Here is a 23,931-nt window from a genome sequence, read left to right as displayed (position 1 = left end):
TGATTAGTCGTGCTTACTAATGTTGATTTGAAATCAACATTTTAAGGGTCTTAACTGTGGACACTTATTGTCTATATAAAGACCTTTACCCTCCCTAGGTAAATAGTTATCTTTAAGTTCTTTAATAGTCACTTACCTACCTATAAGGTTTACGATCTATATGAGCCTTACTATCTATACATTAGATAGTTCTCTAAGTCCTTCCAACACTATGTAATATTATTTAGGCTCATTAACGCACTAGCGACGTTCTAAACACTTATTAACAACGCGTTAAGAAAATATTTAGATATTTTTTATATCGCTTACTTAGATAATATCTTAATTTACTCTAAGATCTACGAAGAATATATAAAATACGTTACGAAGGTACTAGAGGCTCTTTAGAAATATTAACTACCGGTTAAACTTAAAAAGTGTAAATTTTATAAAGATAACGTTAAATTTCTAGAATATATAGTTACTAGAGAGGAACTTAAGATAAATCCTAACTATATTAAAAGCGTACTAAAATAGCTAGAACCGACTACGCTAAAGGAATTATAATCGTTTCTAGAATTCGCTAATTTCTATCGAAAGTTTATACGGAACTATTCGCGAATCACCGCACCTCTAACAAATCTAATAAAGAAAGGAGTCGCGACCTTTACTTTAATAGAAGAAGCTAGGTAGACAATTAAGAAACTTAAGAAAGTCTTTACTAAGGCTTCGATCCTTACGATCTTCGACTCGAAACAATAGACTTTCCTTAAAATAGACGCATTAAACGGCGCGATAGCCGTAGTCCTAATATAAGAAGAATAGAACGGGAAAATTAAGTTAGTTATCTATTTCTTAAGAAAAATAATAGGACTAAAGCTTCACTACGATATTCACGATAAAGAATTACTCGTAATAGTGAAAGCACTAAAATACTAAAGAGTATATTTAGAAGAACTAAAATATCTAGTAAAGATCTATTTAGATCATAAAAATCTTCTTTATTAGAATATAACTAAAGCACTTAATAAGAGATAAGTGCGATGGGCGGAAACTATGACCCCGTATAATTTTAAGATCTACTACGTTAAAGATAAAGAAAACGATAGAGTAGATACCCTAAGCCGACGGCCAAATTACGTAAAAGATATTCGGCTAACTTCGATATTCCTTCTACGAACGGAAGGAGACTATATAACCTACGCACAATTAATGTTAACAATAGCAAACATTAAAGATTCGATCGAACGAGATAACTACGAATACAAACTAAAAACTAACATTGAAGAATATTATTTCGTAGACCGAGTATATAATAAAGTCGCACGACTTAGAGTAATGAAACACTATTATAACGACCTACTAATGAGACACCTAGGAGCCGATAAGATAATTAAGCTCATCACTAGGCACCACGACTCTTAGAAGTATATAAGAAAAGATATTTAGAAATTTATTAATTAATACGAAATATATACATAAATAAAATATATAAGATATAGATCTTACGAACTACTATAGCTCTTATAGACTTTAGAAGAAGTATAGACGTCGATTATATTCGACTTCATTACGAAACTACTAAAGTCTAAAGAACCCCTCACGAAAGTAACTTATAATAATATACTCGTAGTATACGATAGATTAATAAAGTTCTTCTACTTTAAACTATACCTAGAGAAGTTAACGATAGAAGAATTCGCCTACGAATTCCTACGAACCGTATTTACTAACTACGAAATACTAAAAGAAATCATTATAGATAGAGATAAGCTCTTTATATCTAAGTTCTAAAAAGCACTAATGGAACTGCTAACTACGAAGCATAAGCTATTCACATCGTTTTATTCATAGACCGATGAATAAATAGAAAGAACTAACTAAACATTAGAATAATACTTACGAATGTATATAGATTATAGTTAAACTAATTAAATACGACTACTACTAGTAGTATAATTCTACTTTAATAACCATAAATCAGCAATAGAAATAAGCTCATTCTTTACGAATTACGGATTCTATTCACGACTCGAGGAGACGATAAATAGAAGCCCGAACCCTAGAGCCCTAAGTATAGCTCTTACTATAAGAGAACTTTACGACCAATTTAAATTAGACTTAGAATTTCTCGTAGAAAGAATAGTAAAATACGTAAATAAGAAATGAATCGAGGGATCGCTCCTAGAGAAGAGAAACTCCGTCTATCTTTTACGAAAAAACATTAAAATAAAACGACTAAGTGAAAAATTAAACTATATAAAGCTAGAACTATTTAAGATTAAAGATAAGCTTAGAAAAGTCATATATCGACTAGAACTATCGAAAGATATACGTATATATAATATATTTCATAAAGCACTTCTTAAACTAATACTAAAGAACGCTAAACTAGTTAAGACACTACCGCTGAATAAAGAACTAACACTAGAGAAATATAATATTAAAAAGATCCTTAGAAAACGCGTTATACGTAGCACTCCTTAGTATCTAATTAAATAGTTAGGTTACGATAAGTGCGAGAACAGCTAAGAATCAGAAACTAACCTTTCGAGAGAACTTCTAAAGAAAGCAAAAAAGGATCACCCTAAGTAGTTCCCAACGCCAATAAAGCGTCCAGCTACCCATCGTCGAAAGCAAATTCGCCACGAACTAGCGATGACTTAGATTCATTCGGCGCATACCCCTTCTCCTCGTTAAGACGATTTAACACTATGTAAGCCCGGACTATTATATCACTCTAAGCTTAAGTTAGCTTATTTAGCTAACGTTTTATCTAGTTTAGACGAGACTACTCTTATAACAACTCTAAGGACTATTGTTATACTAAACGAGCTATCTCCCCCGTATATCACTAAGCTCGCTGAGCTATACGGGCCTAAGCCTCTTATACCTTATTTCGCAACTCTAACTTTTTCCGTTTAATACTCTAGTACTTCGACTTAAAGTACTAACTATCGTATTTTATATTCTTCTTTAGGCACTCGGAATAGCGAAAGACTCTATATTTCATTACATAGATCGAGTTAAAGCGAGTGTAATTCGAATAAGATACCATAACGCGATAACCAGTGAATCGAACGTTACGAGACTAACGAAGACGTTCAAGGAGACGGTCGCGGCTACGGAAAAGAAGCTTAGAAACTACAGCTAAAGAAAGAGAAAGAGAAGAAGAAGATATCTTCGGACCTAGATAAATTTAAGTTAAGTAGTGTTCCGCTTTTATATCATCGCTAAGATAAATCCTTAAGATAAGGATCTAACCGGAGAAAGAATAGTGTTAGATATAGCCTTAGAAGGGACCGGCCGAGGGCTGTACGGGCGCGGCTCTCTACACTCATTGGCTAAATGGAAGGGTCCGTAAGAGAGTAAGGCTAAGTCACGTGATATACTCTACTAGCTCTATTAGCTCTACTAGCCCTATTAGGATAGAGCGTATAGAGCGCACAGAGCGCACAGAGCATGAGCATTATATATACACCTTCATTACCCCTAGATAGCTTACACTCTCTTCGTAGCCAACTCATGTTAACTATTGGACTTATAGTTCTTAGTGATAAGTGACTTCTCATACCTTGCGTTCTTCCTAACCAGTTCATACTATTAGGATTGTTACTAGGAACCCTAACCTAGTTAGGCCCCGGTAGGAACCTTAACAAATACGCGATTTATAAGTAATCGAACTGTCTAGAATATACGATTTATAAGTAATCGAACTATCTAGAATACGCGATTTATATACTTATAGTTATATAATCTATACGAGATATATTTATAATCGGAAGATTATTTATCCGGATAGAACTTATAAAAATCTTATTAAGTTATAATAGAAAAAAAAAGGCGTTTCTAGTGTTCTATATAAGAATCGAACCTTACTATTAAATCTATGAATTTATGAACATATATATTGCACTACCGTAAAATCATCTTAAAATTGTCTAGAAATCTAAACAGTAGTTGACGTGCTACGAGGCAAACCTTCTTATTCTAATTCTAACCCCTTCACTTAACCTAATATATTAAGGTGGAAGATAAGTGAATGTTAGTACTGTTAGGCTAGATTTCTAAGTAGTACTATTGATGGCCCTATTCTAGTTTAACTAATAGAGAGCAGGGCGGTCCGACCTTAGGCTATTGCCATAAGGTGTTGTAAAGCTCCTACTACTAGTTTCACTTTCTATATAATAGAATCAAATAGCTATTGCCAATAGCTTAAGGAACTAGTAGTAGGGGCGCCCTTGACGATAGGCTAGGCAATTTCCACCTATTTTTATCTTTTTTTTATATAGGTAGATAGGTAGGTAGATAGTGACTAGTTAACTAAATAAATAAATTTAATGATTAAGTAGTAAAGTGAAGCACAGCACGAAATTCGCCTAACTTAGTCTAGCTAAGCTTTCGCTTATATCTTCCTAATTAGATAAAAACTTATTTATAGATTTTTAAAAGCTATTTATAATTAAACAATATTTCCTAATTAGGAATAGTACTATTTATCTAACTATTTAAGTAGTATTTAAGTAGATAACTAAAACTATTTAAATATAAATAGTAGGTTTCTATTTATTATTTAAATAGTAAATACTATTTAAATAACTATTTAAATAAGCAATATTTTTGTCCCACACTGCATCTTACGTAGCGTCGATCAAGTCCTGTCACAATCCCACAACCCAATGTCCATGATCTCGGATTTACGCACAATTCTCGGAGATAAATCTGCTCTCTCGACCGTCGCAGACCACCGTCCGGAAAAAGTAAACTCGATCGGGGCAACATTGCGCCTTCATTGCCCCTGGCTTCGGCGAGTTTTGTATAGGTAAGCAGACTGCAAGGGCCGAATTCTGTCTGCTTCATTGGCTGTCTGTGGTCGCTGTTGCCCTGAGCGATCCTCGATTCGTGTTGTTTTCAAGCAAGTTCGATACAAAGTACATCGAGATTCCGGAGCCGGGAGGCCGACTGGAACTTCCTCTGGCCTTTTTATTGGCAGCACAGCATCCAACAAGCACACACCCGTGGCGTGATCGGGCCAGAACCGAGCATTTCCGGGACTGAAAACGAGAGATAGCTAGCTCGAGGTAAGGTAAATCAGAGACTCATCCTGTGGGTGGGGGTTGGCATAGAATATAAATATGGGTTCAAGTGTCCTATCTCCTACTAGGAGACTGAATTACAGCACAAAGATATACTGCGTCCACACACGCACAGAGTAATCATATCTCTTTCACCCACCATGTCCGCCAGCCACCAAGCCGCCGTCCTCCTCCAAAAGGGCGAGCGGCTCACTCTACAGACGCTCGAAACGCCCCAGCCCGGTCCCAAGGAACTGCTCGTTTCGGTCAACGCCATCGCGTTGAACCCGGTCGACTACTATATGCGAGACATGGGAGCCTTCGTCAAGGGCTACCCGGCAATCATTGGCTCTGACATCGCCGGCACCGTTGAGGCTCTAGGGTCTTCGATCCCGCCTTCCGCGGCGACACTGTTCATGCCCGGCACCCGTGTGTTGGCCTTTGCCCCAGCCTTCTTTTACCAAGGGGAACCACCCTACGGCGGGTTCCAGAAGAAAGTCGTCGTCCCCGTCGAGAACGCCTGCGTGATCCCGGACACGCTGAGCTTCGTCGGCGCCGCCACGCTGCCCATGGGCGTTGTCACCGCCTGGAGCGGATGGACCAGCATCGGGCTGCGCTACGACACCCACTTCAGCGCCTCGGACAAGCAGGGCGTCCTGGTCTGGGGCGCGTCCAGCTCCGTGGGCGTGTGCGCCGTGCAGACGGCCAAAGCACTCGGCTTCACCGTCTACGCGACATGCAGCCCCAAACACCACGGGTATCTTCGCTCCCTCGGCGCTGAGCGAGTCTTCGACTACCATGCGGCCACCGTGGTGCAGGACATCCTGGCCGCGGCCAAGGAGGACGGCGTGGCGTTGAAGACGGCGTACCGCGCTATCGGCGACATCCAACCGTGCCTGGACGTCCTCGCAGCGTCCAGCACCGCGGAGGAAAAGGGTAAGCTCGCCAGCGCCATCCCTGTCAACGAGGCCACGCCCACGCACCCCAATGTCGAAACCAAGTTCGTCATGGCCCCCGAAGGTTCCGGCGCCGGCGGCCGGCACTTTGAGTTCGTAATGCAGGAGTGGCTGGCCCCGCGACTGGCGAGTGGCGCCTTCACTCCGGCGCCTGAAGCGAGGGTCATGCCTGGCGGGCTTGCCGGGCTGAATGATGCGTTGGACGTGTTGAAGGAAGGGGTCAGTTGTCAGAAACTTGTTCTGGAGGTGTAACTGAATCAAATACGTATCGACGCCATCATCCTAGAAAGAGGTGACCAAAAAGTAAAGACTTAACCCCTCTCTACATGTCCAGTCCCGCAACTAGCATGCATGGACTGTGTACCTAGGCACTTAACTTCTGAGGGTGATGGACAGGTACATGCAAAACGTAATACAGCAAAATGGACCCTCTGTGATGTTCTGACGACCCCCGAAGTCCTTCGCAGGGGCGCCCAGGATCACAACAACCACTAAACAAGCTAAAAGGGAGTGTGGAATTTCTCATTTGCTGGCATCCAATTGAGTAGTTGTCCAAAACTTTTAGCACCGTCAGCAGCGTGGCGTACCTATTGAAGGTAGTGTTGTTGCTGCTGGGTGCTGACCACTTGAAGTTGCACCTGTAAACATAGTACGTACTGAGCAACTACCTAATATTCGAAGCAGTCTGAGGAGAAACGGAGATAACCGAAACTCAAGGGCGTACGTGCGTGCCTCCGATCCCGAAAAAAATTCGTTCCTCATTTCCCTTTTTTTTTCCCCTTTTATCAGAGCTCAATGCCGCCAGATGGGCTGAACAAGAAGTTTTGTCATAGCATTCAAAACAAAACAGGAATAATGAAAAGACAGTTGTAATCCCGAAAAGCTGGTCCCATTATTTCTTCTCCGTTTCGTTCCTTTTGGCCCACAACTTCCAACGGCGACAAGAGAAAAATGAAATTGAAGAGAAAAAAGACGGTGAAACATCAAGGAGAATCCTGCCAGCAGTTTTACAAGATACAGTCCACAACATTATCAGCAGCAATAACAAGGAGTCAAGTGTGAATAGAGATGAAGAAAGACATGAATGGTGAATTACCTAAGCTCACGTATGTCTTGGATCTGGCTCGATGATTCCATTGTGAGGAGGAGTCAATGGCTCGGGGGCTCTGAAGTGAAGATATGGGACCGGTGAGCCGTCCTTGGCAACGTCCCCGGCCAAGTCTGTGGACTCGGTTCAAGGGCCGCAGATCACCCCGGAGGATGCGGCAGCATTGGCACCGACGTTGGTGTTCTCAATAAGAACACGGCTATCGGGAAGGGTGACTTGGCGTACATTGGGACGCATGATAGCCAGATACTGCATCAAAGACGAGGTCGAGACGGATGTCGACTCTCGAAAAGACAAGATCTGGAATGCAGTAGTCTTGTCATGGTCTTCGGCTCGTCTTCCAGGTATATTGAAAAGCGGATCGAGCCATTTCATGTCCTCCAAGGATTGAAGGGACAACGTGGCACAGTTCTCCAGAGCCAGGACCTTCAATTCGGCTGGCCTTGCAACATCCAGGTTACGATAGTCGCTGATGTCGGAATGGTAATACGTGCTCAGCCACTGAACAAACTCGGCATCAACTCCGGCCACATGTCGGAGCCTCAACTCGGTCAAATCCGGGTTGCGCTGAATCCATTTCTGCAACTGGGTGCGGTTGATGCCGGATCGTTCCAAGGTCAACTTCTTCAGCCTCTTTAAGCGCAAATTGGCTGCATGCTCCACGCCAATGCCGCCAAAGACATCCCACAGGGTAGTCGGCTCGAGAAAGTTTGGATGAGTCCAATATTTTGGGGGCAGACAACTGTCGTGAATATAGGGATGACAGAAGCCGAGATGGAGTTCTTGGAGATTGGGGAAAAAGGTGGCCAGGATGCTAGTCAAATTGGGTGACATGAGGTCGTACATGTAAAGAGTCAGAGTCTGCAAGTTGGCTAAGGTGGGCGTTGACAGAACTGAACATGCCATACTGTTTTGAAGGCGGATGAGCCTTCCAACATGTCGCAGCGCGAGGGCATGGATTCGGTCCTCGATCACTTTTGAACGAGGTCTTCTTCTCACGGGGAATATTGGCCGCGGTAGTGATGCCTCGACTATGTGCTGATTGAAGCGTGGGTCTGCATCGTCATCGTCACAATCATAGTAATCCTCTGGCTTTGCGTCGCTAAGGTGGCTTTCTCCTGACCTTCGAGAAGAGATAAACGCCATGACACCATAGAGACGGCTAGAGAAGACAGCAAGCTGTAGGTGGTGTGCCGCCATGATTGCTGCTGTAAAGTGGCGCCTAGAAGTCAGACCAAATTGGACAATGGTTGCTAGGGAAAAGTAACTAAGGATTTTCTGAAGGGTTTCTGGTGGAAGTCTGTATATGGGGGTAGCCATGCCCGGTCATCCGAGAGGGAATCCTCAAGAGCTCGAAGAGCGAGGGCGAGCAATCACTATATAGAAATCGCGAGGAGCGAGGGCAGTCGTGACAATCGCACATGCTAATCGACACTAGAGTGCGCCAAATGATGCTAATAAGGACTGAACGGCCAAACCGTAAACAATCACAAACTCCGGGAGGTCAACTGTAAAAGCAGATTTTGACAGGCCCGTATGCCGTATGCCGACAGAGGCATGACCACCCTACAACAGAATGGCAATTGGCATTGAGAGGTGTCTAGCCAAATAGTTGGAACTCCAATAAGTTGGACGGAGTGGGGGAAGCCAGAAAGAGGGGGAATAGGCTGGATGGTCCTACCGTGTATGTTCCCAAAAATTTGATGACGGCTTGATTTTTGGATCGCGACAAAGATGGACGCTGGTATCTCGCGAAGAATCTGACCTACTCGTAGACCGGCCCAGCTCATGATGGCTAGCAGCTTGGGATCCCTTTTCCTCATATTTTCAGTTTCTGGTTCTTTTAGCAATCTTCCCGCGAGAGCCAGGAGTCGACCTAACGAAGAGACTCGGACGGCGAAGATCAAGAAATTGGTTTGCGAATCAGACGACAAACCGTGATGAGGGAGCTCGCAAGCATTGGTTCAGTTTGATATTTTCAGTCCAGTCGACAGCTATAGCAGGTCTCCTTGGGTGACGGCGGCCGAGCGTGTCTCGGCAAATCTGCATTCATGAGCCCATTACATTATCCTCGGTACTGGCAGCAAGATGTAGCAAGGACCTCGAGGACAGGTGGCTCGGTGGGCGTGATAGGAGAACCAAAGTTGAATTTGAGGCTCGTGCTGGAAGCAGCAAACGAGGGTAGCTGCAGGGTCGAGGGTGATGACGGTCGTGATCCAAAAGTCAATCGAGAGAATGGCTGGAGAAGAGCAAGAGATGGGTGTGATCGGCTGTGGATGATCGGCCTAGTGGGCTTCGGCTGCTGGTGGCCTGGGGATCTGAACTAGGGTGTGAGCAGTAAGGGAGAGGAGAGGGAGCGCAGAGAGCACGAGCAATACGAAAGTGAAGTTTGGTGTAACCGACTGTTACCTCATAGTGGCTTAGCGCAGAGGCCGGAACAACGTTAACCCTGCCACTTCGGCCACTGAGAGCAGCACAGGTGGCGTGACAGCTGCTGTTCCAGATATTCATTTCATCCCTTTTGCATAATTTGACATCCTGGAATTTCCCGCTCAACTGCTACAGTAGACTCACTCATTAGACTCAGACCCTGGTGTAACAATGATTCAGCTGCCGGCTGGCTCTTGTGGGCGCTCTTCGAACAGCAAACTTGGGCTTCAATTTGGTTCGTACGACTTGACATCAAACAAATCAGTCCCGTGCGAGCAAACACTCTTGCATCGGCTTCTTCCGTTACAAACTCAACCAGATATCTTCCTCTTCCTGTACCTTCTCACCTTTTCTCGCCCCTGTCGCCCTTTCGACTGCCACTCTCGCGCAGCTCTCCGCAACCGCTCGCAATTGCAACTTGCGAGAGTCGACCGCTCGTGCCCAATACGACCGCCATCTTCTCTGTATCGTCACGGCCGCTCTCATTCCTTTGGTCGGATTGAGAAGTCGAGAACAAAGGAATGCCAGTGCGGCCACCACAAAGTCCCGGTCGAAGATGTGCGCATAGTGCCAGGGCCCATCTGACTTGGCAAAAAGCATGGCAAACTGCTCACTGCATCCGAGACGCCTAAGTCGTTCAGCAAGCGGCCAACTCGTTCGTAGCCCGACGTCATAGCTGAGATACTGCTCGTATTCCTCCACAATGGCTGCAAAGACTCGTCCATCCGTGAAGTCTGTAGTCAAGTTTTTCACCCGGATCCCGCCCCGGCTGGCGATGGCTTGAGCCCATGCTTTCAACAGAACGGTGTGCCGCGCATGACCCTCCTCATCTGGTAGCATGTCGAAATAGTCGTTTTCGTGACTGCTGGCGCCTGTGCGACACAGTCTCTTAATTTCGCGTTCAACGTCGTTCCAATCCACAAGACCAGCAAGTCCCCATTTGCTGGTCAGTCCCCAGAGAAGCCGGACAGTCTTTTCTCTGAAGCCATCCACAATGTCTTCTGCTTTGACAGTTTGGGCCAAAGTCCCCACCCCCTTGACCCCCTGTATGGCGCTCAGTGCAATCTGCACATTGTACAGTTTCGTCGCTCGGCCCGGACAGGGATATTTGAGATGCTGAGACAACGGCCAACCGCTGTGTCCTCCAGTCAATGACAGCTCTTCTCCTGTCGGCAAAAGGACACTCGTAGTTGAACTTGAATCATGCACATGCTCGAGGGACTGTGATGCAGAGGGATACAGGAGGAGTTCGACGAGCCTCGTTAGACGCACTCCATCACGCAGATCGACTGCTAGATTTTCCATCTTGTACGAGTATTCCGCAAGAGGATGTTGAATGTGTGTAACAACATAGCCGATATGGTTCAAGGCTCGAATAGGGTCCCCGGCGCTTGGATTGAGCAGTTGGAAAAGAGCTTTGACGACGCTCACAGACGTCTTGTACGATGAGGATGGCCGGAACAAGCACCTGCTCATCTGACTTGGGGCAGCTGCCATCGTGTCCAGAAGCTTGATGAGCATCAAACTCCGAAGGAGTGTGCGCTGATAAGACCAGGAAGGACGATCGGTGGATGCCTCGTCCGGTTGTCCATCTTCATTTCGGATGAGGAAGGTCTCAATAAACTGTTGCAACGTGCGTCGATTGGCAGCGTGGCCGTTGTCGATGCTTGGTCGTACCGACGAAGATTCACGCGCATAGCTCGAACACTGTCGACCAACAACAACCTCCAGAGCCAATCGCAGACATGGAAGGTCATAGGTGCCGAGCCACAAATCCGTGAAGGTCTTTCGCTTTCCGAGGTCGGTGCTGAGTCTCACAGCACCCTTCAGAACGTCCATGGGCACACTCAATGCACCATATGACAGAGCTCCCTGGAGTCTCTTGTAGAGCATCACATTTCCCGGATCCCCATATGTCTCAAGCAACTGAAGCCTCAGCGTTTCATCTTCGACTGGCGATGATATTGGGGTAGACGCCCCAAAGAGGTTGTTGACCAGTTGTGCAATGACGATTTCTTGGTGGCTAAGCCAGTTATCTTCATACATTGCCGGATCGACGAAGTCTTCGGTGATAATGGGATATAACTCACTGACCAGCGGAGGATCAACTTTTGGAATAACAAATCGACTGGGAATTGATGGCTTCCTGAAGAGGGATTCGCCCTGTCCTGCCCCGAGGCGTGACGTTGGCTGTAGGGTTTCTATCATGGGTGCTGGACCCGGTTGACTGCTCTTCAACCGTGGTCCTGCATTCCAGCTCGGCTTCGTCCTGGTACTCTGAGCGTTGTTTTTGATGTTGTCGTTGACATTTCTTGGAAGGGCCGGCGTGGGTTCGTGCAACAGCGAAACTCGTGCCCGAGGATTGACTCGCTGATGAGCCAGTGGCCGTACAGGCTCTAGATCCTTAGTACTTCGCCCACCAAGTCCAAGTAGCTCCTTCCTAGGTCTCGTTTTCTTATTGAGCACTTCATCCTCACCCGGGGGAACATTCTCCTTTCCACCGCCTTGACCCCAACGATCCACCATTACCGCGCTTTCTTGAAGGGGTTTGGTCGTGACCTGCAATGGTATTCGTTTCGGAGACATTACGCTCTTTGCCACTCCTCCACCTCTCTTCTTGGCAACCATTTGCGCAATAATCCCGGTAAGTTCGACATCTGGTTTGCCGGATCGTTCTGCAGCCGTCAAGGGTGATTCCACTCCCGGGACAGACTTCACCACTGGATCAAGACCCTTGATAGGGCTGAAGATGCCCATATATATGCTTGGCATGGTGGTGTCCTCGGTCGGGATATAGATCGTAGCGCGTCGTGCAGGCTTGAGGGTGGTTGTTGAATCCATCATCGGAAGAGCAATTGTGTTTTCGGGCGGTGGTGGCAGCAGTTCCGCGGTCGATGTTGCTCCGGGTTTGGTTGTTATTGGTCGTCGCGGAGCTTGACTAAGGCTCGTGGAAGCACTGCCCCGCTTCAATACCGGCGGCTGTACAATGCCGCCAGCCTCGTCCGCTGAAGCGGTAGCGAGAATAGCAGCAGTTGAGGGAGCCTGCGTAATAGAGGCAGAACCAGTGGCAGCTCGCTTTCTCGGTCGTTGCGGTGGTTGAGACATCACGGCCTTCCTCCTTACGGCCTCCTTCATCTGCTTGTTCTGAGTACCATTGCCATTCCCCCTGACATTGCTATTGCCTGGTCCATCACCATTTTGTGCAGCAAGAATTTCGGTCTTGTCCTCATGGATCATGAAACCCAGGCCGTCCGGCCGTCTTCTGCGTCGCGGTTTAGCGTTCCTCAAAACGCCGGGTGCTGGAGCTGCAAAAGCAGATGTAAATTCAATGTTTGCCGTCGTGTCATTGCTTGGAGACGACAAGATTGAATCTCGGCCGAGTGGACGCTGGCGCTGATATTGGCAGCATTGTTGTTGTCGTTGTGGTTGCAACTGCACCCCGGCCTGGAGTGGAAATGGGCACGGCGTGCCGGCAGTCGTGGAGGACGGAGGCAGCATTGGTCAGACATGAGCTCTTAGTAGACTCTCACAGTACATGGGCTTCTGTGCATTTGTCTGTTGGCGATGGACTGCGCCTCTGACAAAGGTTGGTTGAACGCGTTGGGAGGAGGCGCGACGCGTAAATGAGAAGCCTCCCGAGAATTGTTTATTCCTTGTCCTCCGGCGCTTGCGGTGCGGGGCAACCACTTCGTACTGCAACCAACTGCTAGAATTCGTGACGAGAAAAGTGAGATTCCAACAGGAGAAGTCCTTCCTCGTGACTTGAAGTGCGCACACTTCACCGCCTGTTATTTACATCTATATTCAAACCGTGCCTGTGCATGTATGTTCCCGTACCCATGCCCATGCCCACGCCCAAGCCCAAGCCCAAGCCGTCGCTATGCACATAATCAAATAACCAGCTGTACGCTAGACGTCAGGTACCGCCAGGTCCTTCGCCAATTCATGCTGAAATGAGTCCTCAATGTCCTCGTCAACAAAACCCCACTCACAAGCGTGAAATGGGGAGAGCTGTTCTACAGCTCATCCCGGCCGGGAAAGTGAAAATCCCACGACCGATCCGGCACCGGCAGCCCCAACCAGAAATTCCACAAGCGATTCATTTCCATCAGGAAAATGGCCCCAAACTTGAACGGCAGCTCGACCCAAGACCGCAGAACCATCTTGTAGGTGCGCCAAACGAGATCGAGCTCAGTCCAGAATGCTTCGGCGAGCACACTCCCCTGAGGCGGAGGACGCGAGGTTTGGATATCTACATCATCGTACAGGTCGTCGAACTCCGTGATTTGCTCTGAACTCTCGGTAGCGGCCGGATCGATCTCGGTGTCGCTCTTTGTCGAGACTGGTAGCGGGCCGTCAATGTCCAGCACGCTCAAATCCCCGGTCTTGAGAGCGGTGCGGAACTTTTGGATCGCATCCAGGCTGTGACTGAGACGACCCAGTGTGTTGACCAACGCCACCAACTCCGTTCTCCTTAAATGAGGGTTTTCGCCATTTTTATTCTCATCGTACTCGAAAAGGACTTTCAATGCAGCACCGTACCCAGCTGTTTGCAGCTTTCCCCAGAGCCTGCATTTATCGCATCCCACACAATCCATCAACCTGGACACGTTACGAAACCTGTTGCGGAAGTCGTCCTTGAGATCCATGACCGAAGGGTCTTGAAACATGATGGATTCATCGAAGGTGTGGGGGCCAGATGCTGCTTGGTCCGCGAGTGCCAGGACTTTTTGTTTGGTTTGGAAATCCTGGTCGGGGTCGCCAGAACAGAATGTGTAGGACTCGAGATGTTTCCTCAACTTGGCGACTGCACGCGTCAGGATGGCATAGTTGAAGTAGAGGTTGGAAATGCGCTCTGGATACTTGTGCAGCCGTTCCCTGTAGCACTCGAGGTTGTGGACCCATTCGCCGGTAGTTTGATTGAAGAACTCCCAGCAAATGTGTGTGGAGATGGAAGCGTGCATGCCGCTGACGATGCGATAGAATGCTCGTTGCTCCAGACATTCATCGTCGAGAGGATAGAGGTCGTCCGAGTTGTCTACGTGTTGCCGTCCATACTCTTGGAAGATGTTCTTCAGGCTCTGTGCGGCTTGGAGAGGCTTCGGTTTCAGAGAGGCATGCCGGGAGGATTTTGGAGTGAAGCAGTTCTCCTTGTATATAGCATCCCAGACTTGTCGGGCACCCAGTCCCGAGTAGCCGGTATATCGTTCCGTGTTGTTAACAAGACTGACATAGTCTCCTTTCGCCGCAGCGCCCTCATCTTCGGGTACGCAATAGTCCCTTTGGTCACATTCGTCGTCTTCCTCCAGCACACAACTCTCATCCACGTTTTCGCCCAGTTGATACTGGAGCGGTCGATTCTTGGGTCTTTCTCGCTGCTGGGCAATTCCAGGGTGTTTCGCCCTCGCGCCCTCCAGCTTGCTCAACTCTGCGGCTCGCCAGATTGGCGGTATGTCACTTTCATCTTCTATTGTCTCCACGGCACACGCACGGTTGCCGCACATGGAATTCTCATCGGTCCAGAAGGGACAGGCTTTGTTGTACAGGTTCAATCTGTAGTATGCGAAGAAATCGGTATGTTGTGTCAAGTCGTCTAACGAAGGGTAGAGATTGGCATTTAGCCTCTCGAGATCCGAGTATGAGGTGCAGGCATCGGTCACGATTGAATTGGGGTCTATAGCACACTGAGATTCTGCTTGGACGCAGGGCGAGTGGAAGACGAGGTAGAAGGCAAGGAAAAAGTGCGAGGCCCGTTGGAGGCGCATCTTGCGGTATTTTGGCGGTACCGCATGCAAATAAAGAGAAAGGACCAAACGACGAACGGTGGGAAAGAAATATGTAGAGTACAGGTATGGGAAAAGGAAATGCCTGGAGGACAATTTATTTGGTATTAGTTGACATTAGTGAGCAGACGAGGAGTGAACAAGTTGGCCAGATTCCATATCAGGCAAATCCGCACGCTCTTTCCTCGCTGCCAATTGGTAGGCACTTAATTTAGGTGGAAAAAGGTCCTCGCAAGGTACTTACTGGTACATAGTTGGTCCAGAGTCAAACCACCAAGCGCCACCATCAACCATTTCACTGCCACCACTGCCACCCACCACCCTCTAAGCCCCTTTGTCCATCACGTGTTGCATCATCCGATCCCCAAGATCAATCCTTTCGTTACCGAGTTCGCATTCTGAAACCGGGAGTTGGACACCAAGGAATGTGCTCCGTACTCTCGGTTTGACGAGAGCACTGGAGTCTTGCAGAACAATGTTATCTGGGGATTCAACGAGGCTTCAGGAACAATCAATTTCATGATGATGCCAAATAGCCTCCTGTTGCAGGCTGAGCGCAACCAGGTCTCCCTTCGTCTTGTTCGTCCGCGACAATAATCCCCGGATTATGCTCGCAATCCCTGGAGTCTATCTCCGCCATTGTTATTGTGGCATCCTTAAGAGTCACGTCTTTCCGAATTCTTTACAATCCTTGAACTGTGCGAATAGCTGAAGCTCCGCTCGAAGACTTTTATTTTCTCTCTAAATAGACTACATGGTACGTTTCCTCGGCCTCAGAAGTCTCAGCCTCTGGATCGTCACCTGAAAAACTACCGGGGATATTTTCTATGGAAGAACATAAGTCTTGACAACCGCACGAGGTGATTGAGAGCTTTGTTGAAAACCAAACTTACGCTTTAAAACAACATCGTCGCCTGGAAAGAACAATATCATTCCTCCCAGAGAGCGTGTCCCTCCATCTTCGGACTGTCGTCGTCCCGCGTGCCACCAATACCTGGGCACGCCGTGTGCATGATCTGAGGACTCAAGAGGTTCCTCCCTCGCGCTTCGTGCGCCGGTCTCGACTTGCCTTGCACAAGAAGGGCGTCATTTGGAACTTCCTCTAATGGCTGGCGACCTGTGAGAGAACACATGATGGGCCTGCTGCAAACTTTCTGTGAACATATTTGCAAGGAATGCGGCCGCTCATGGTTATGCTTCGGACCCGAGGCAATTTCCACGCTTTGATCAAAAATGATACAAACCAGTCACCACGGAGCGGCAATAGGTCTCAAAACGCATCCATCAAGACTTTCCCCGTGTACCCTGTTGTTGGCTTATTCTCATCGAATGTGCTTTTCTCCAGGGAATGCAGTATCAGACGTACTTCGGGGAAAGTCTGATTGTCTTGGGGGGGTCAAGAATTGTAATCCCGCATATAGGGCTAGTACCCAGGTTAGATTGGGTAGATCGATCACCGCCTCCAAGCAAATTATGCTTGTAAACCACCCGCATCACTACAGATAGGTACCAAGTGAACTTTTATGAACTTGTCACTTGGAATAGCAAGAATCTGCTCCCTCACTTGCGGAAGGGAAGGACGTCCACGGTGCTACATAAAGGTTTCACGACAATCCTCGGAAATCTCAAGACATGTTGGTGGTACCGAAGTATTCCACATATGTACCACCAACATCGCGAGCCCGAGGAATTTAATATATAAGTTTTAAAAGCAAAAATTCTTGCCAAGAACGTCGCACGTCCTCGATGGTCTAGTGGTCATGAGTAAGACCCATTCCCTCCTCACCTTCGATCTGTAATCTAACACACAAACAGTTTCCGCTTGTCATCTCTTCATTGGAGAAACAAGCCGCGGGAGACCAGGGTTCGATTCCCTGTCGGGGAGTTTTTTTGTCTTTCTTGTTGGCCGCTTTTTTTTTTTATTATGGCTGTCGGGGAGAGATGAGGGAGATACATAGATGGAGAGAGCGGAGTTGCCAAGATTGACTGGCGGAGGGGGGAATGGCCACGCCTCACCATGACATTGGGGCCGGGTGCGGGCTGAGGTGCCAGGAGTGAGGTGGTTAGGTTACACGAAGAGGAGTAGGAGTAAATGCATGACGGAGACACAGGCTCTTAAGAACACGGCACGTTGATTTAATGCGCGTCACTCTGAAAGCTGACATGTACCCCAATCGAGATCGAAATACATCCCTCCACAACAGGAGGCTATGATAAAGGTGCCATAGCAGGTACGTGCCTATCGAGTCTCGGAGATTGACTACGACGTCTGGCCCCAAACGGACACAGGCTGCCATATTCCAAACACAAATGTCCTTCATCCCAAGACTCGTTCCTTTCCCAAGATTCCAATGACTCCCTGAAAACAAAATTCGTCAAACCCATACCGACGTCGAGATCCAGGCAGGTCATCGTCAAAGGCCGCTCCCACCGGCCTTGCCGAAAACGCCCATGCTTCCTTCAGGTATCATTATTAGTACAACAAAACCAAACGCAAGCTTGAAGAAAATCAAAACATTCCTTCCCGATGTTGCGGTTTCAAAACACAGGGACAACCTCGTACTCTGTCAAAGAGCCGAAACGGCTGATCACTGAGCATAGGGAAGAGGAGATGTGATGTAAAACAGGACGAGCTACCTCCCTTATACTTCGATAGGGCCCATCACCTCTTCGCTCACTCCCCGGGCCGTGCTCTTGCTCTGACTTCTCGCGCTCCGTACCTCTTCGTCACTAAGCAGGTAATTGTCATGCTCGTCGACGACTGGCCGGGTTGGCGGCGGGAAGTCTTCCTCGTCAGACTGATATCCACGGTCCTGTGAAGGCCGTTTAGTTTCAGAAACAGGAGAACCGTTGGGATTGTCGTCTTTCTCAACCGACGTCACCGCCATACCGGCATCTTCCTCGGCTCCATCGTCGTGCTCGGCGATTTCGACATCATCTCGATCACCAAGCCAGTATCTTGCTCGCTTGTGGGCGCCGAGGTCAGGAGTGATCCACCCATCCACCTCTTCATCGGCAAAGCGCTTAGATCTCATAGGCGACTGGAGTGCATCGATGGTAGGGACGGCCAAGACACTAATGCCTCGTAAATACAGGTAGCAAACACGCTTCCTCGCTTTGTTAAAGAAGAAATAGTTCATCGACCAGATCGATCCCTCATCGTCATCCTCAAAAGGATCAAAATCCTCTGGCGCGTAGCGATATACGGCGCAGTCGCGCAAGCTCATTTGTTGATCAATCAATCTCCACATCGCCGGACCCCATTGCGGCTGAGTGGAAGTAAGGCCGGAGGAATCTTTGGAGAAGGTGTTGAAAGGCCGCGAGTGGAGATTGTACATGGTCGTATCCACGGTGTTCATGACGTGCCGTAGGCTCTTCTCTCGTTTGAAGTCTGTGGGCCTCAAGACATGAGAGAAGTCGTAGTGGGGATGACTGGCGTTCAGCGTCGCTATCAGATACGCATATGTTCTCCTCGAGCTGATCATTCCTAGGTTCCCGAACGGACTGTTTCGACTTAGATTCAGGCTTGGGGCCACCACATGCGCCTGGGGCGGGGAAAGCGACTTGGAGAACTGGAGGTTCGACTTGTATTGTGCTTCAAGGCCATTTTCAATGTTCTTGTATAGTTTTTTGTCTCCTCCGGCTGCCTTGGTGGTGTATAGGTCGCATCCCCCCACAACATGGAGGTCTGGGGTGGAGAAGTTGAGCGCGGAGGTGACTGTGTCGAGATCGCGATTTGGCATAAACTAGATGCATGTGTTAACACCAGCCAAAATCTGCTGACGGTGAGAATAAGTCTGCCTACCTTCATGGTGCCGGTGTCTGGTCAAGCCGCGTCAGATTTGGCGCATCGCATTCGGCGGACGTAGAACAGAGGTCGGTTCGCAGTATAGATGCAGGACAGATGGCCTGCAACCGGCGGCGAGCGCTTTGCGCAAAGACGTTGGAATGGCAGCAGCGGCGCAAGTAATGGAGTCTGAAGTGGGATGGGTGACCTGAGTCGGCTATGCGATCGCGAACAAAGAGTTAACCAGGGCTGGCTGCAGAGGCAGCTCTTGGCGATTCGGATAGCTAGACGATGGACGCCTAGCAGGTCGCAAGAGGGTGATGAGATTCCATGAGAGATGGTCGATGGTTGACGGATGATGAAGGTAGAGCAGGATGAGGTTGTAAGATGGACGATGTGAAGCCGGGCGGAGAAACAAGATGGGGAGCGAGCGAGGTTCGAGGTCCTGGGGCTGAGCTGTCACGTGCACCCCGCAAACAACCAATAAGCGGATCCTGCCTCGCACATGTACAGCAGCGGACGATGACAATGGATTCCGGACTCCGTACTCACGGCAATTCAATTTAAACCAAGCATAGGGCGAGAGTAATGAGGTCAATGGCAGCTTGGGGTTGGGTGAATGTGAGGAAGGGGTCAATCGTAGCAATATGCGATCCAAGGCTTCCCAGGTCACTGTTTGAGTTAGCTCGCCAAAGAGGGATGGTGTATCTTAACTCTGGGTGCTCTGGGTATTGCTTTGATTGTCTTATGACCTGGTTCGCGGTGTACTGTACATGACATGTTTCCGTCGCACGAGGCGACTGAAGCAGAGACCCTGTTTGCAAGGTCCATGTGTCCTTCCCGGGGTATCTTCCTTTCTGAACGCCATCTCATAAACTCCTGGCTCGACCAAGGACATCGCGACGGCACCGGTCAAATCAGTCCGCCTCTCTTCAGCGCCTCCTCGGTGGTCTGCAAAATAAAGACTTGTCAATCATGGCGTATTCTCATGATTTGGAAGCACTCGCGACACATGCTTTGACGCAGGATCAGATCTGATGTCGCCCCCTTCACAGAAGATCGGCACCAGAGGACATGCCACCGAACAGCACAGTGGCCGTCGGCATCATGTTCTACATGATTTTGGTGACTTCTTCCTCGACCTGGTTCGACAGGAGACACACTGAATTAGTCTCAACAAACACAACAGGAACACGAGATAAGAGCATACCGCCGCCGCAGGAAAGGCGCAGGTGGAATGTCGCTTGACGCAAGAAAATATCGTTCCGTGGCACAGCTCATCCAGCCCAGGGTTCGGCGGTCCTCAAAGGGATACGCTTGAGGAAATATCAACGTTTTGGCTTACCTCCATATCTTCGAGACTGTCCTCTTGACTGATGCACCTCAGCACATTTTTCTTGCTGCTTTCCTGCAACTCTCCAGCCAGGAGGAGTTCGTCCAGAATAAAGTAGGCCTTTTGGAAGTTAAAAATAATGTCCAGTTCGCACACGTTCCCATAGTATTTATCCATCTGTTCAACATAACGGTGAACGATCTCGAGGGTGATCAACTCGTTGTCTGTGGAGTCACAACCGGCGATGAAGAAGAGAGATGCATAGCGACGATAGACAATCTTGGTATCTGAACCGAAGGAGCACGGGAGTCAGCCTCAGATTGAGAAGCGAAGAGAAGAGAAGGAGCACACCAAGGGTGGGGGAAACAGAGAGGAAGCAGGTGGGTTGAGAAATGGGCATCCGCACCCTTGTATTCGAGAAAATTGCACATTCGAGTCCGCCGAGCGAGAACTAGTTGAGAGACGTCCTTGATGATTTTGGCCTTCTCCTTGGGCGATAGAGTGGTGAACCATTTCGCCAGTCTCTGGATAAATCATCCGATCAAAGTCAGCGAAACGAACTGTGGAGGGCAACTACTTAAGAGGGTATTGTGCCTACCACTTTGCCCTGGCGGGAAAGCAAGATGAGATATCTGTTTTCCGTCAGTATGCCGGATCGCACGCACATTCCATCGGCATCTCACTTGATAGCCATCTTGCCTGTCCTGTTCACAGGCCACAACTGGGCGCAGAAGAAGAAAGCGCAGGATGGAAAAAGTTCAATGACGGGCAACGGGAAGTGGTGCCGGGCTCGACGCCAAGATGGGTGAAAGCGGCTTGAGGCTCATCCCGCTTCCGGCTAGTCATGACACGTGACTTTTCAGAGTCCACGACCACCTCGTTTGTAAGTCACCAACGCACCGCTGCGCACGGATACAAGTACGTCGTTGCGATCATCCGTTAACAATCCTTTCTCGAGTGTCACTACAACGCCTCTGCTATGTTGGGTGCAACTAAGCTTTGTTTCACCTTTCATGTCACCCATTATTATGTTGAAATTTAGAGACCGTCGAGAAGGACAGCTCGTCGCTTCGGTCCTACCGAAATAAAGAAAAGGGAGACAAAGAACTGCTTGTCTGGTTGTTATCGATCCAGATACTCATGCAGTGGGAAGACTGATCTGGCTGGTCCGATTCGCTAGCTACTCTTATATCGCCTCTGCCTTCTTTGTTGATTAGCTTTCGCAGAATTAAGTTCCCTGGTCCACACCTAGCAGAGAAGTGCTGTGGTACGTGATAGTTCCCGTTTCCCCGCAAAGCTCACCCTTGATCAATCACCCTCAGGAATCGTGGCTATCTTTCTTTCCTAATATCTGTTGATCTGTGAATCCTTTCGTGTATTTCCCAAACTCTGCGGTCGTAAGACAAGGCTGTTCTTGCATGCCTTAATGGTCACTCACTCACAAATCGTAGCAGATTCAGCTGCTTCAGGAGGTTGTCAATTGTGCTGGCTAACATTAATTTTCGTTGGGAGACAAGACTAACCGTCCAAGCTGTTGCATCATATCTTTTGTTGAAGACCTAGGAAGGCCACTTTGGACATCGACTCGGACGATGATCTTTTGGAGTGAGCAGACGGCCTTCAGCTGCGCGTTGATTCTTGTAAATGCCTTTCGGAGAAACTGGTCTGGCCTAGTGAAACCCCCGGAATTCTCGTAATCGGCGACGCTTTCTGACGTTGATAAATTTTTGCAATTGTCTTGGAAACCCCTCGAAATCTGCAAGCTGCCGTCCCTGAGGACGACTTTTCCCGGCTCCTTATCCATACTCATCGCGGTCGGAAAGCTGATTGCATAGACGGGATAGTGAAGCTGCATTCACTGATCCAATGCCACATAGAAAGGACCGCAGGACGTCGGTTTAGCGCTTTGAGATATCGACAAATTCAAAATGGTTCACCCTGTAGAGCACTGCGCTAGCATCAGCGGATATTTGCCAGTCGGTGTATAGCAATGCCACTCAGTGCAGAGGTTTGTCGGGAGCATAACAACCCACTGGACCGCCTGGGTCTTGGAAAAGATAGATCGGATGCAATACGATGAGTACCTTTTCATGAATCTTATTGTAGACGGCCTCTGGTAAACCGAAAAAATCATTCGAAGCTGAGTTTCCCAATTGTGAGGAATCGGTCGAGATCTTGGCTTCTTTGTCTTTGTGTTCTATGACGATGCGACCTTGGTAGTGCATAAACGTGCTGTTGTGCGAAGAATAGTCTTCGATTCTCACCTGTCATAAATAATGAAGATGCGGAATGTACGTGCCAGCAGAAACGGAAAATGGTGTCTGGTTTCAATGAGTAGGCGGCTGCTTAGGATTGACGCGCTGACAGTCCCCAATCATGTTTCTCTTCGGTTATGGCCTGTTCTGTTCGGACCAAGCTAGCAATCTTCTCTCAAATTCCCCACGGACATTCACATGTCGTAAAGTGAGTAACATAAAGCCAGTGATTTTTGCCAACCAAGCCAAATAATGGCGGCTCGCTTCCGTCCAGCTACACACACGACGTGTCTACGGAGTCGGTTGTCGCGATAGACCATTAACCTCATTCGCAAACGAAGCAGGGTGCCATTCACACCAGCCATCCTGACTCAAATCTGCCCGTCAGTCGAATTGTGGTGATGACATGGGCAGCATGATTCTCTCCTCAGATCTTTGGAGCGCCGCCTATCGTGAAGCAATTGATAGTCTGGGAGAAGGCCTCGATGTAGCTATCCTCATTGGAGAAATTAGACAAAGATGCGATACCGGAGTCGGCTTTCCTTCGTGATGTGGCATATCAACGCTCAATACAAGTGCCGCTTCAGAGATTCAAGCTAGCATTAGACCTAACGTGTCCACTGAGCACATTAGATCCAACTAGGACAACCCCATTTTAGTGTTAACAGAAGCGGTTTTAGAAGGTGACAGTGCTGAGCTAGTCTTTATAAAGCATTGCGTCTATGGGAATAAGTATGTCGTGTTACTGACCTTTCCGAACACAGAGCGCTATAAGCTTTGCAACCGGCGACTTGCGGTTTGTGAAGCAGATCGGAGAAATGCTAGAGTAAATTTCCTATATTCATGATTGCGATACACTTGGACAGAGAGCTAATAGGATAAACATATACAAGATAATCCTCCATACATTTCAGGTCTTTTGGCTGATCGCCTGCAGACAATGGTGTCAGTGTGTGAGAAAATTCTAGAATTTTACCAAGTCGCAAACGAGATTCTTACCAGGAGAGAGGAGCGAAATTGGTGATCAAGATGGTCTTGGAGACCGATCGCCTGCCGAACATCGTCCAAGATTTCTTGAGACATGCTGATTGCGAAAACTTATAGAAAAAGTGACACGGGAAGTCGTTGAGGATATCAAAGCTACGCTTCATGATAGAGAAAGTACGTTTATGTGAACAGTGAACTCGTCATATATGGTGAATAGATGCTCCCTTATGCGACCTCA

At 47.9% G+C, this 23,931-nt stretch overlaps 6 protein-coding genes across 6 annotated transcripts; 1 reads left to right on the top strand and 5 right to left on the bottom strand.

Annotated features, from left to right (window-relative positions):
* Positions 1-5,215: 5,215 nt before the first annotated feature.
* On the top strand, positions 5,216-6,262 carry A1O5_13434 (uncharacterized protein; the record flags this gene model as incomplete). The annotated part of the gene is made up of 1 exon (XM_007753999.1): positions 5,216-6,262. The coding sequence occupies one exon, from the start codon at positions 5,216-5,218 to the stop codon at positions 6,260-6,262; it is 1,047 nt and encodes a 348-aa protein (XP_007752189.1).
* Positions 6,263-7,244: 982 nt separating this feature from the next.
* Positions 7,245-8,318, bottom strand: A1O5_13433 (uncharacterized protein; the record flags this gene model as incomplete). The annotated part of the gene is made up of 1 exon (XM_007753998.1): positions 7,245-8,318. The coding sequence occupies one exon, from the start codon at positions 8,316-8,318 to the stop codon at positions 7,245-7,247; it is 1,074 nt and encodes a 357-aa protein (XP_007752188.1).
* A 1,533-nt stretch (positions 8,319-9,851) lies between these two features.
* A1O5_13432 (uncharacterized protein) lies at positions 9,852-13,046 on the bottom strand (the record flags this gene model as incomplete). Its single annotated transcript, XM_007753997.1, has 1 exon — positions 9,852-13,046. One exon carries the CDS (start codon positions 13,044-13,046, stop codon positions 9,852-9,854), a length of 3,195 nt encoding a protein of 1,064 aa, XP_007752187.1.
* A 518-nt stretch (positions 13,047-13,564) lies between these two features.
* On the bottom strand, positions 13,565-15,313 carry A1O5_13431 (uncharacterized protein; the record flags this gene model as incomplete). Its single annotated transcript, XM_007753996.1, has 1 exon — positions 13,565-15,313. The coding sequence occupies one exon, from the start codon at positions 15,311-15,313 to the stop codon at positions 13,565-13,567; it is 1,749 nt and encodes a 582-aa protein (XP_007752186.1).
* A 2,660-nt stretch (positions 15,314-17,973) lies between these two features.
* Positions 17,974-19,142, bottom strand: A1O5_13429 (uncharacterized protein; the record flags this gene model as incomplete). The annotated part of the gene is made up of 2 exons (XM_007753995.1): positions 17,974-19,077; positions 19,137-19,142. The coding sequence occupies 2 exons, from the start codon at positions 19,140-19,142 to the stop codon at positions 17,974-17,976; spliced, it is 1,110 nt and encodes a 369-aa protein (XP_007752185.1).
* A 1,253-nt stretch (positions 19,143-20,395) lies between these two features.
* A1O5_13428 (AP-1 complex subunit sigma-1) lies at positions 20,396-21,145 on the bottom strand (the record flags this gene model as incomplete). The annotated part of the gene is made up of 5 exons (XM_007753994.1): positions 20,396-20,434; positions 20,464-20,738; positions 20,858-20,975; positions 21,050-21,083; positions 21,135-21,145. 5 exons carry the CDS (start codon positions 21,143-21,145, stop codon positions 20,396-20,398), a joined length of 477 nt encoding a protein of 158 aa, XP_007752184.1.
* Between the last annotated feature and the right edge of the window lie 2,786 nt (positions 21,146-23,931).

The sequence above is a fragment of the Cladophialophora psammophila genome (genome assembly GCF_000585535.1).
Source record: "Cladophialophora psammophila CBS 110553 chromosome Unknown aczJe-supercont1.56, whole genome shotgun sequence".
Classification (NCBI taxonomy): Eukaryota; Fungi; Ascomycota; class Eurotiomycetes; order Chaetothyriales; family Herpotrichiellaceae; genus Cladophialophora; species Cladophialophora psammophila.
Note: the sequence above shows the minus strand (reverse complement) of the source record. Positions and strands in the feature narration are given on the sequence as shown.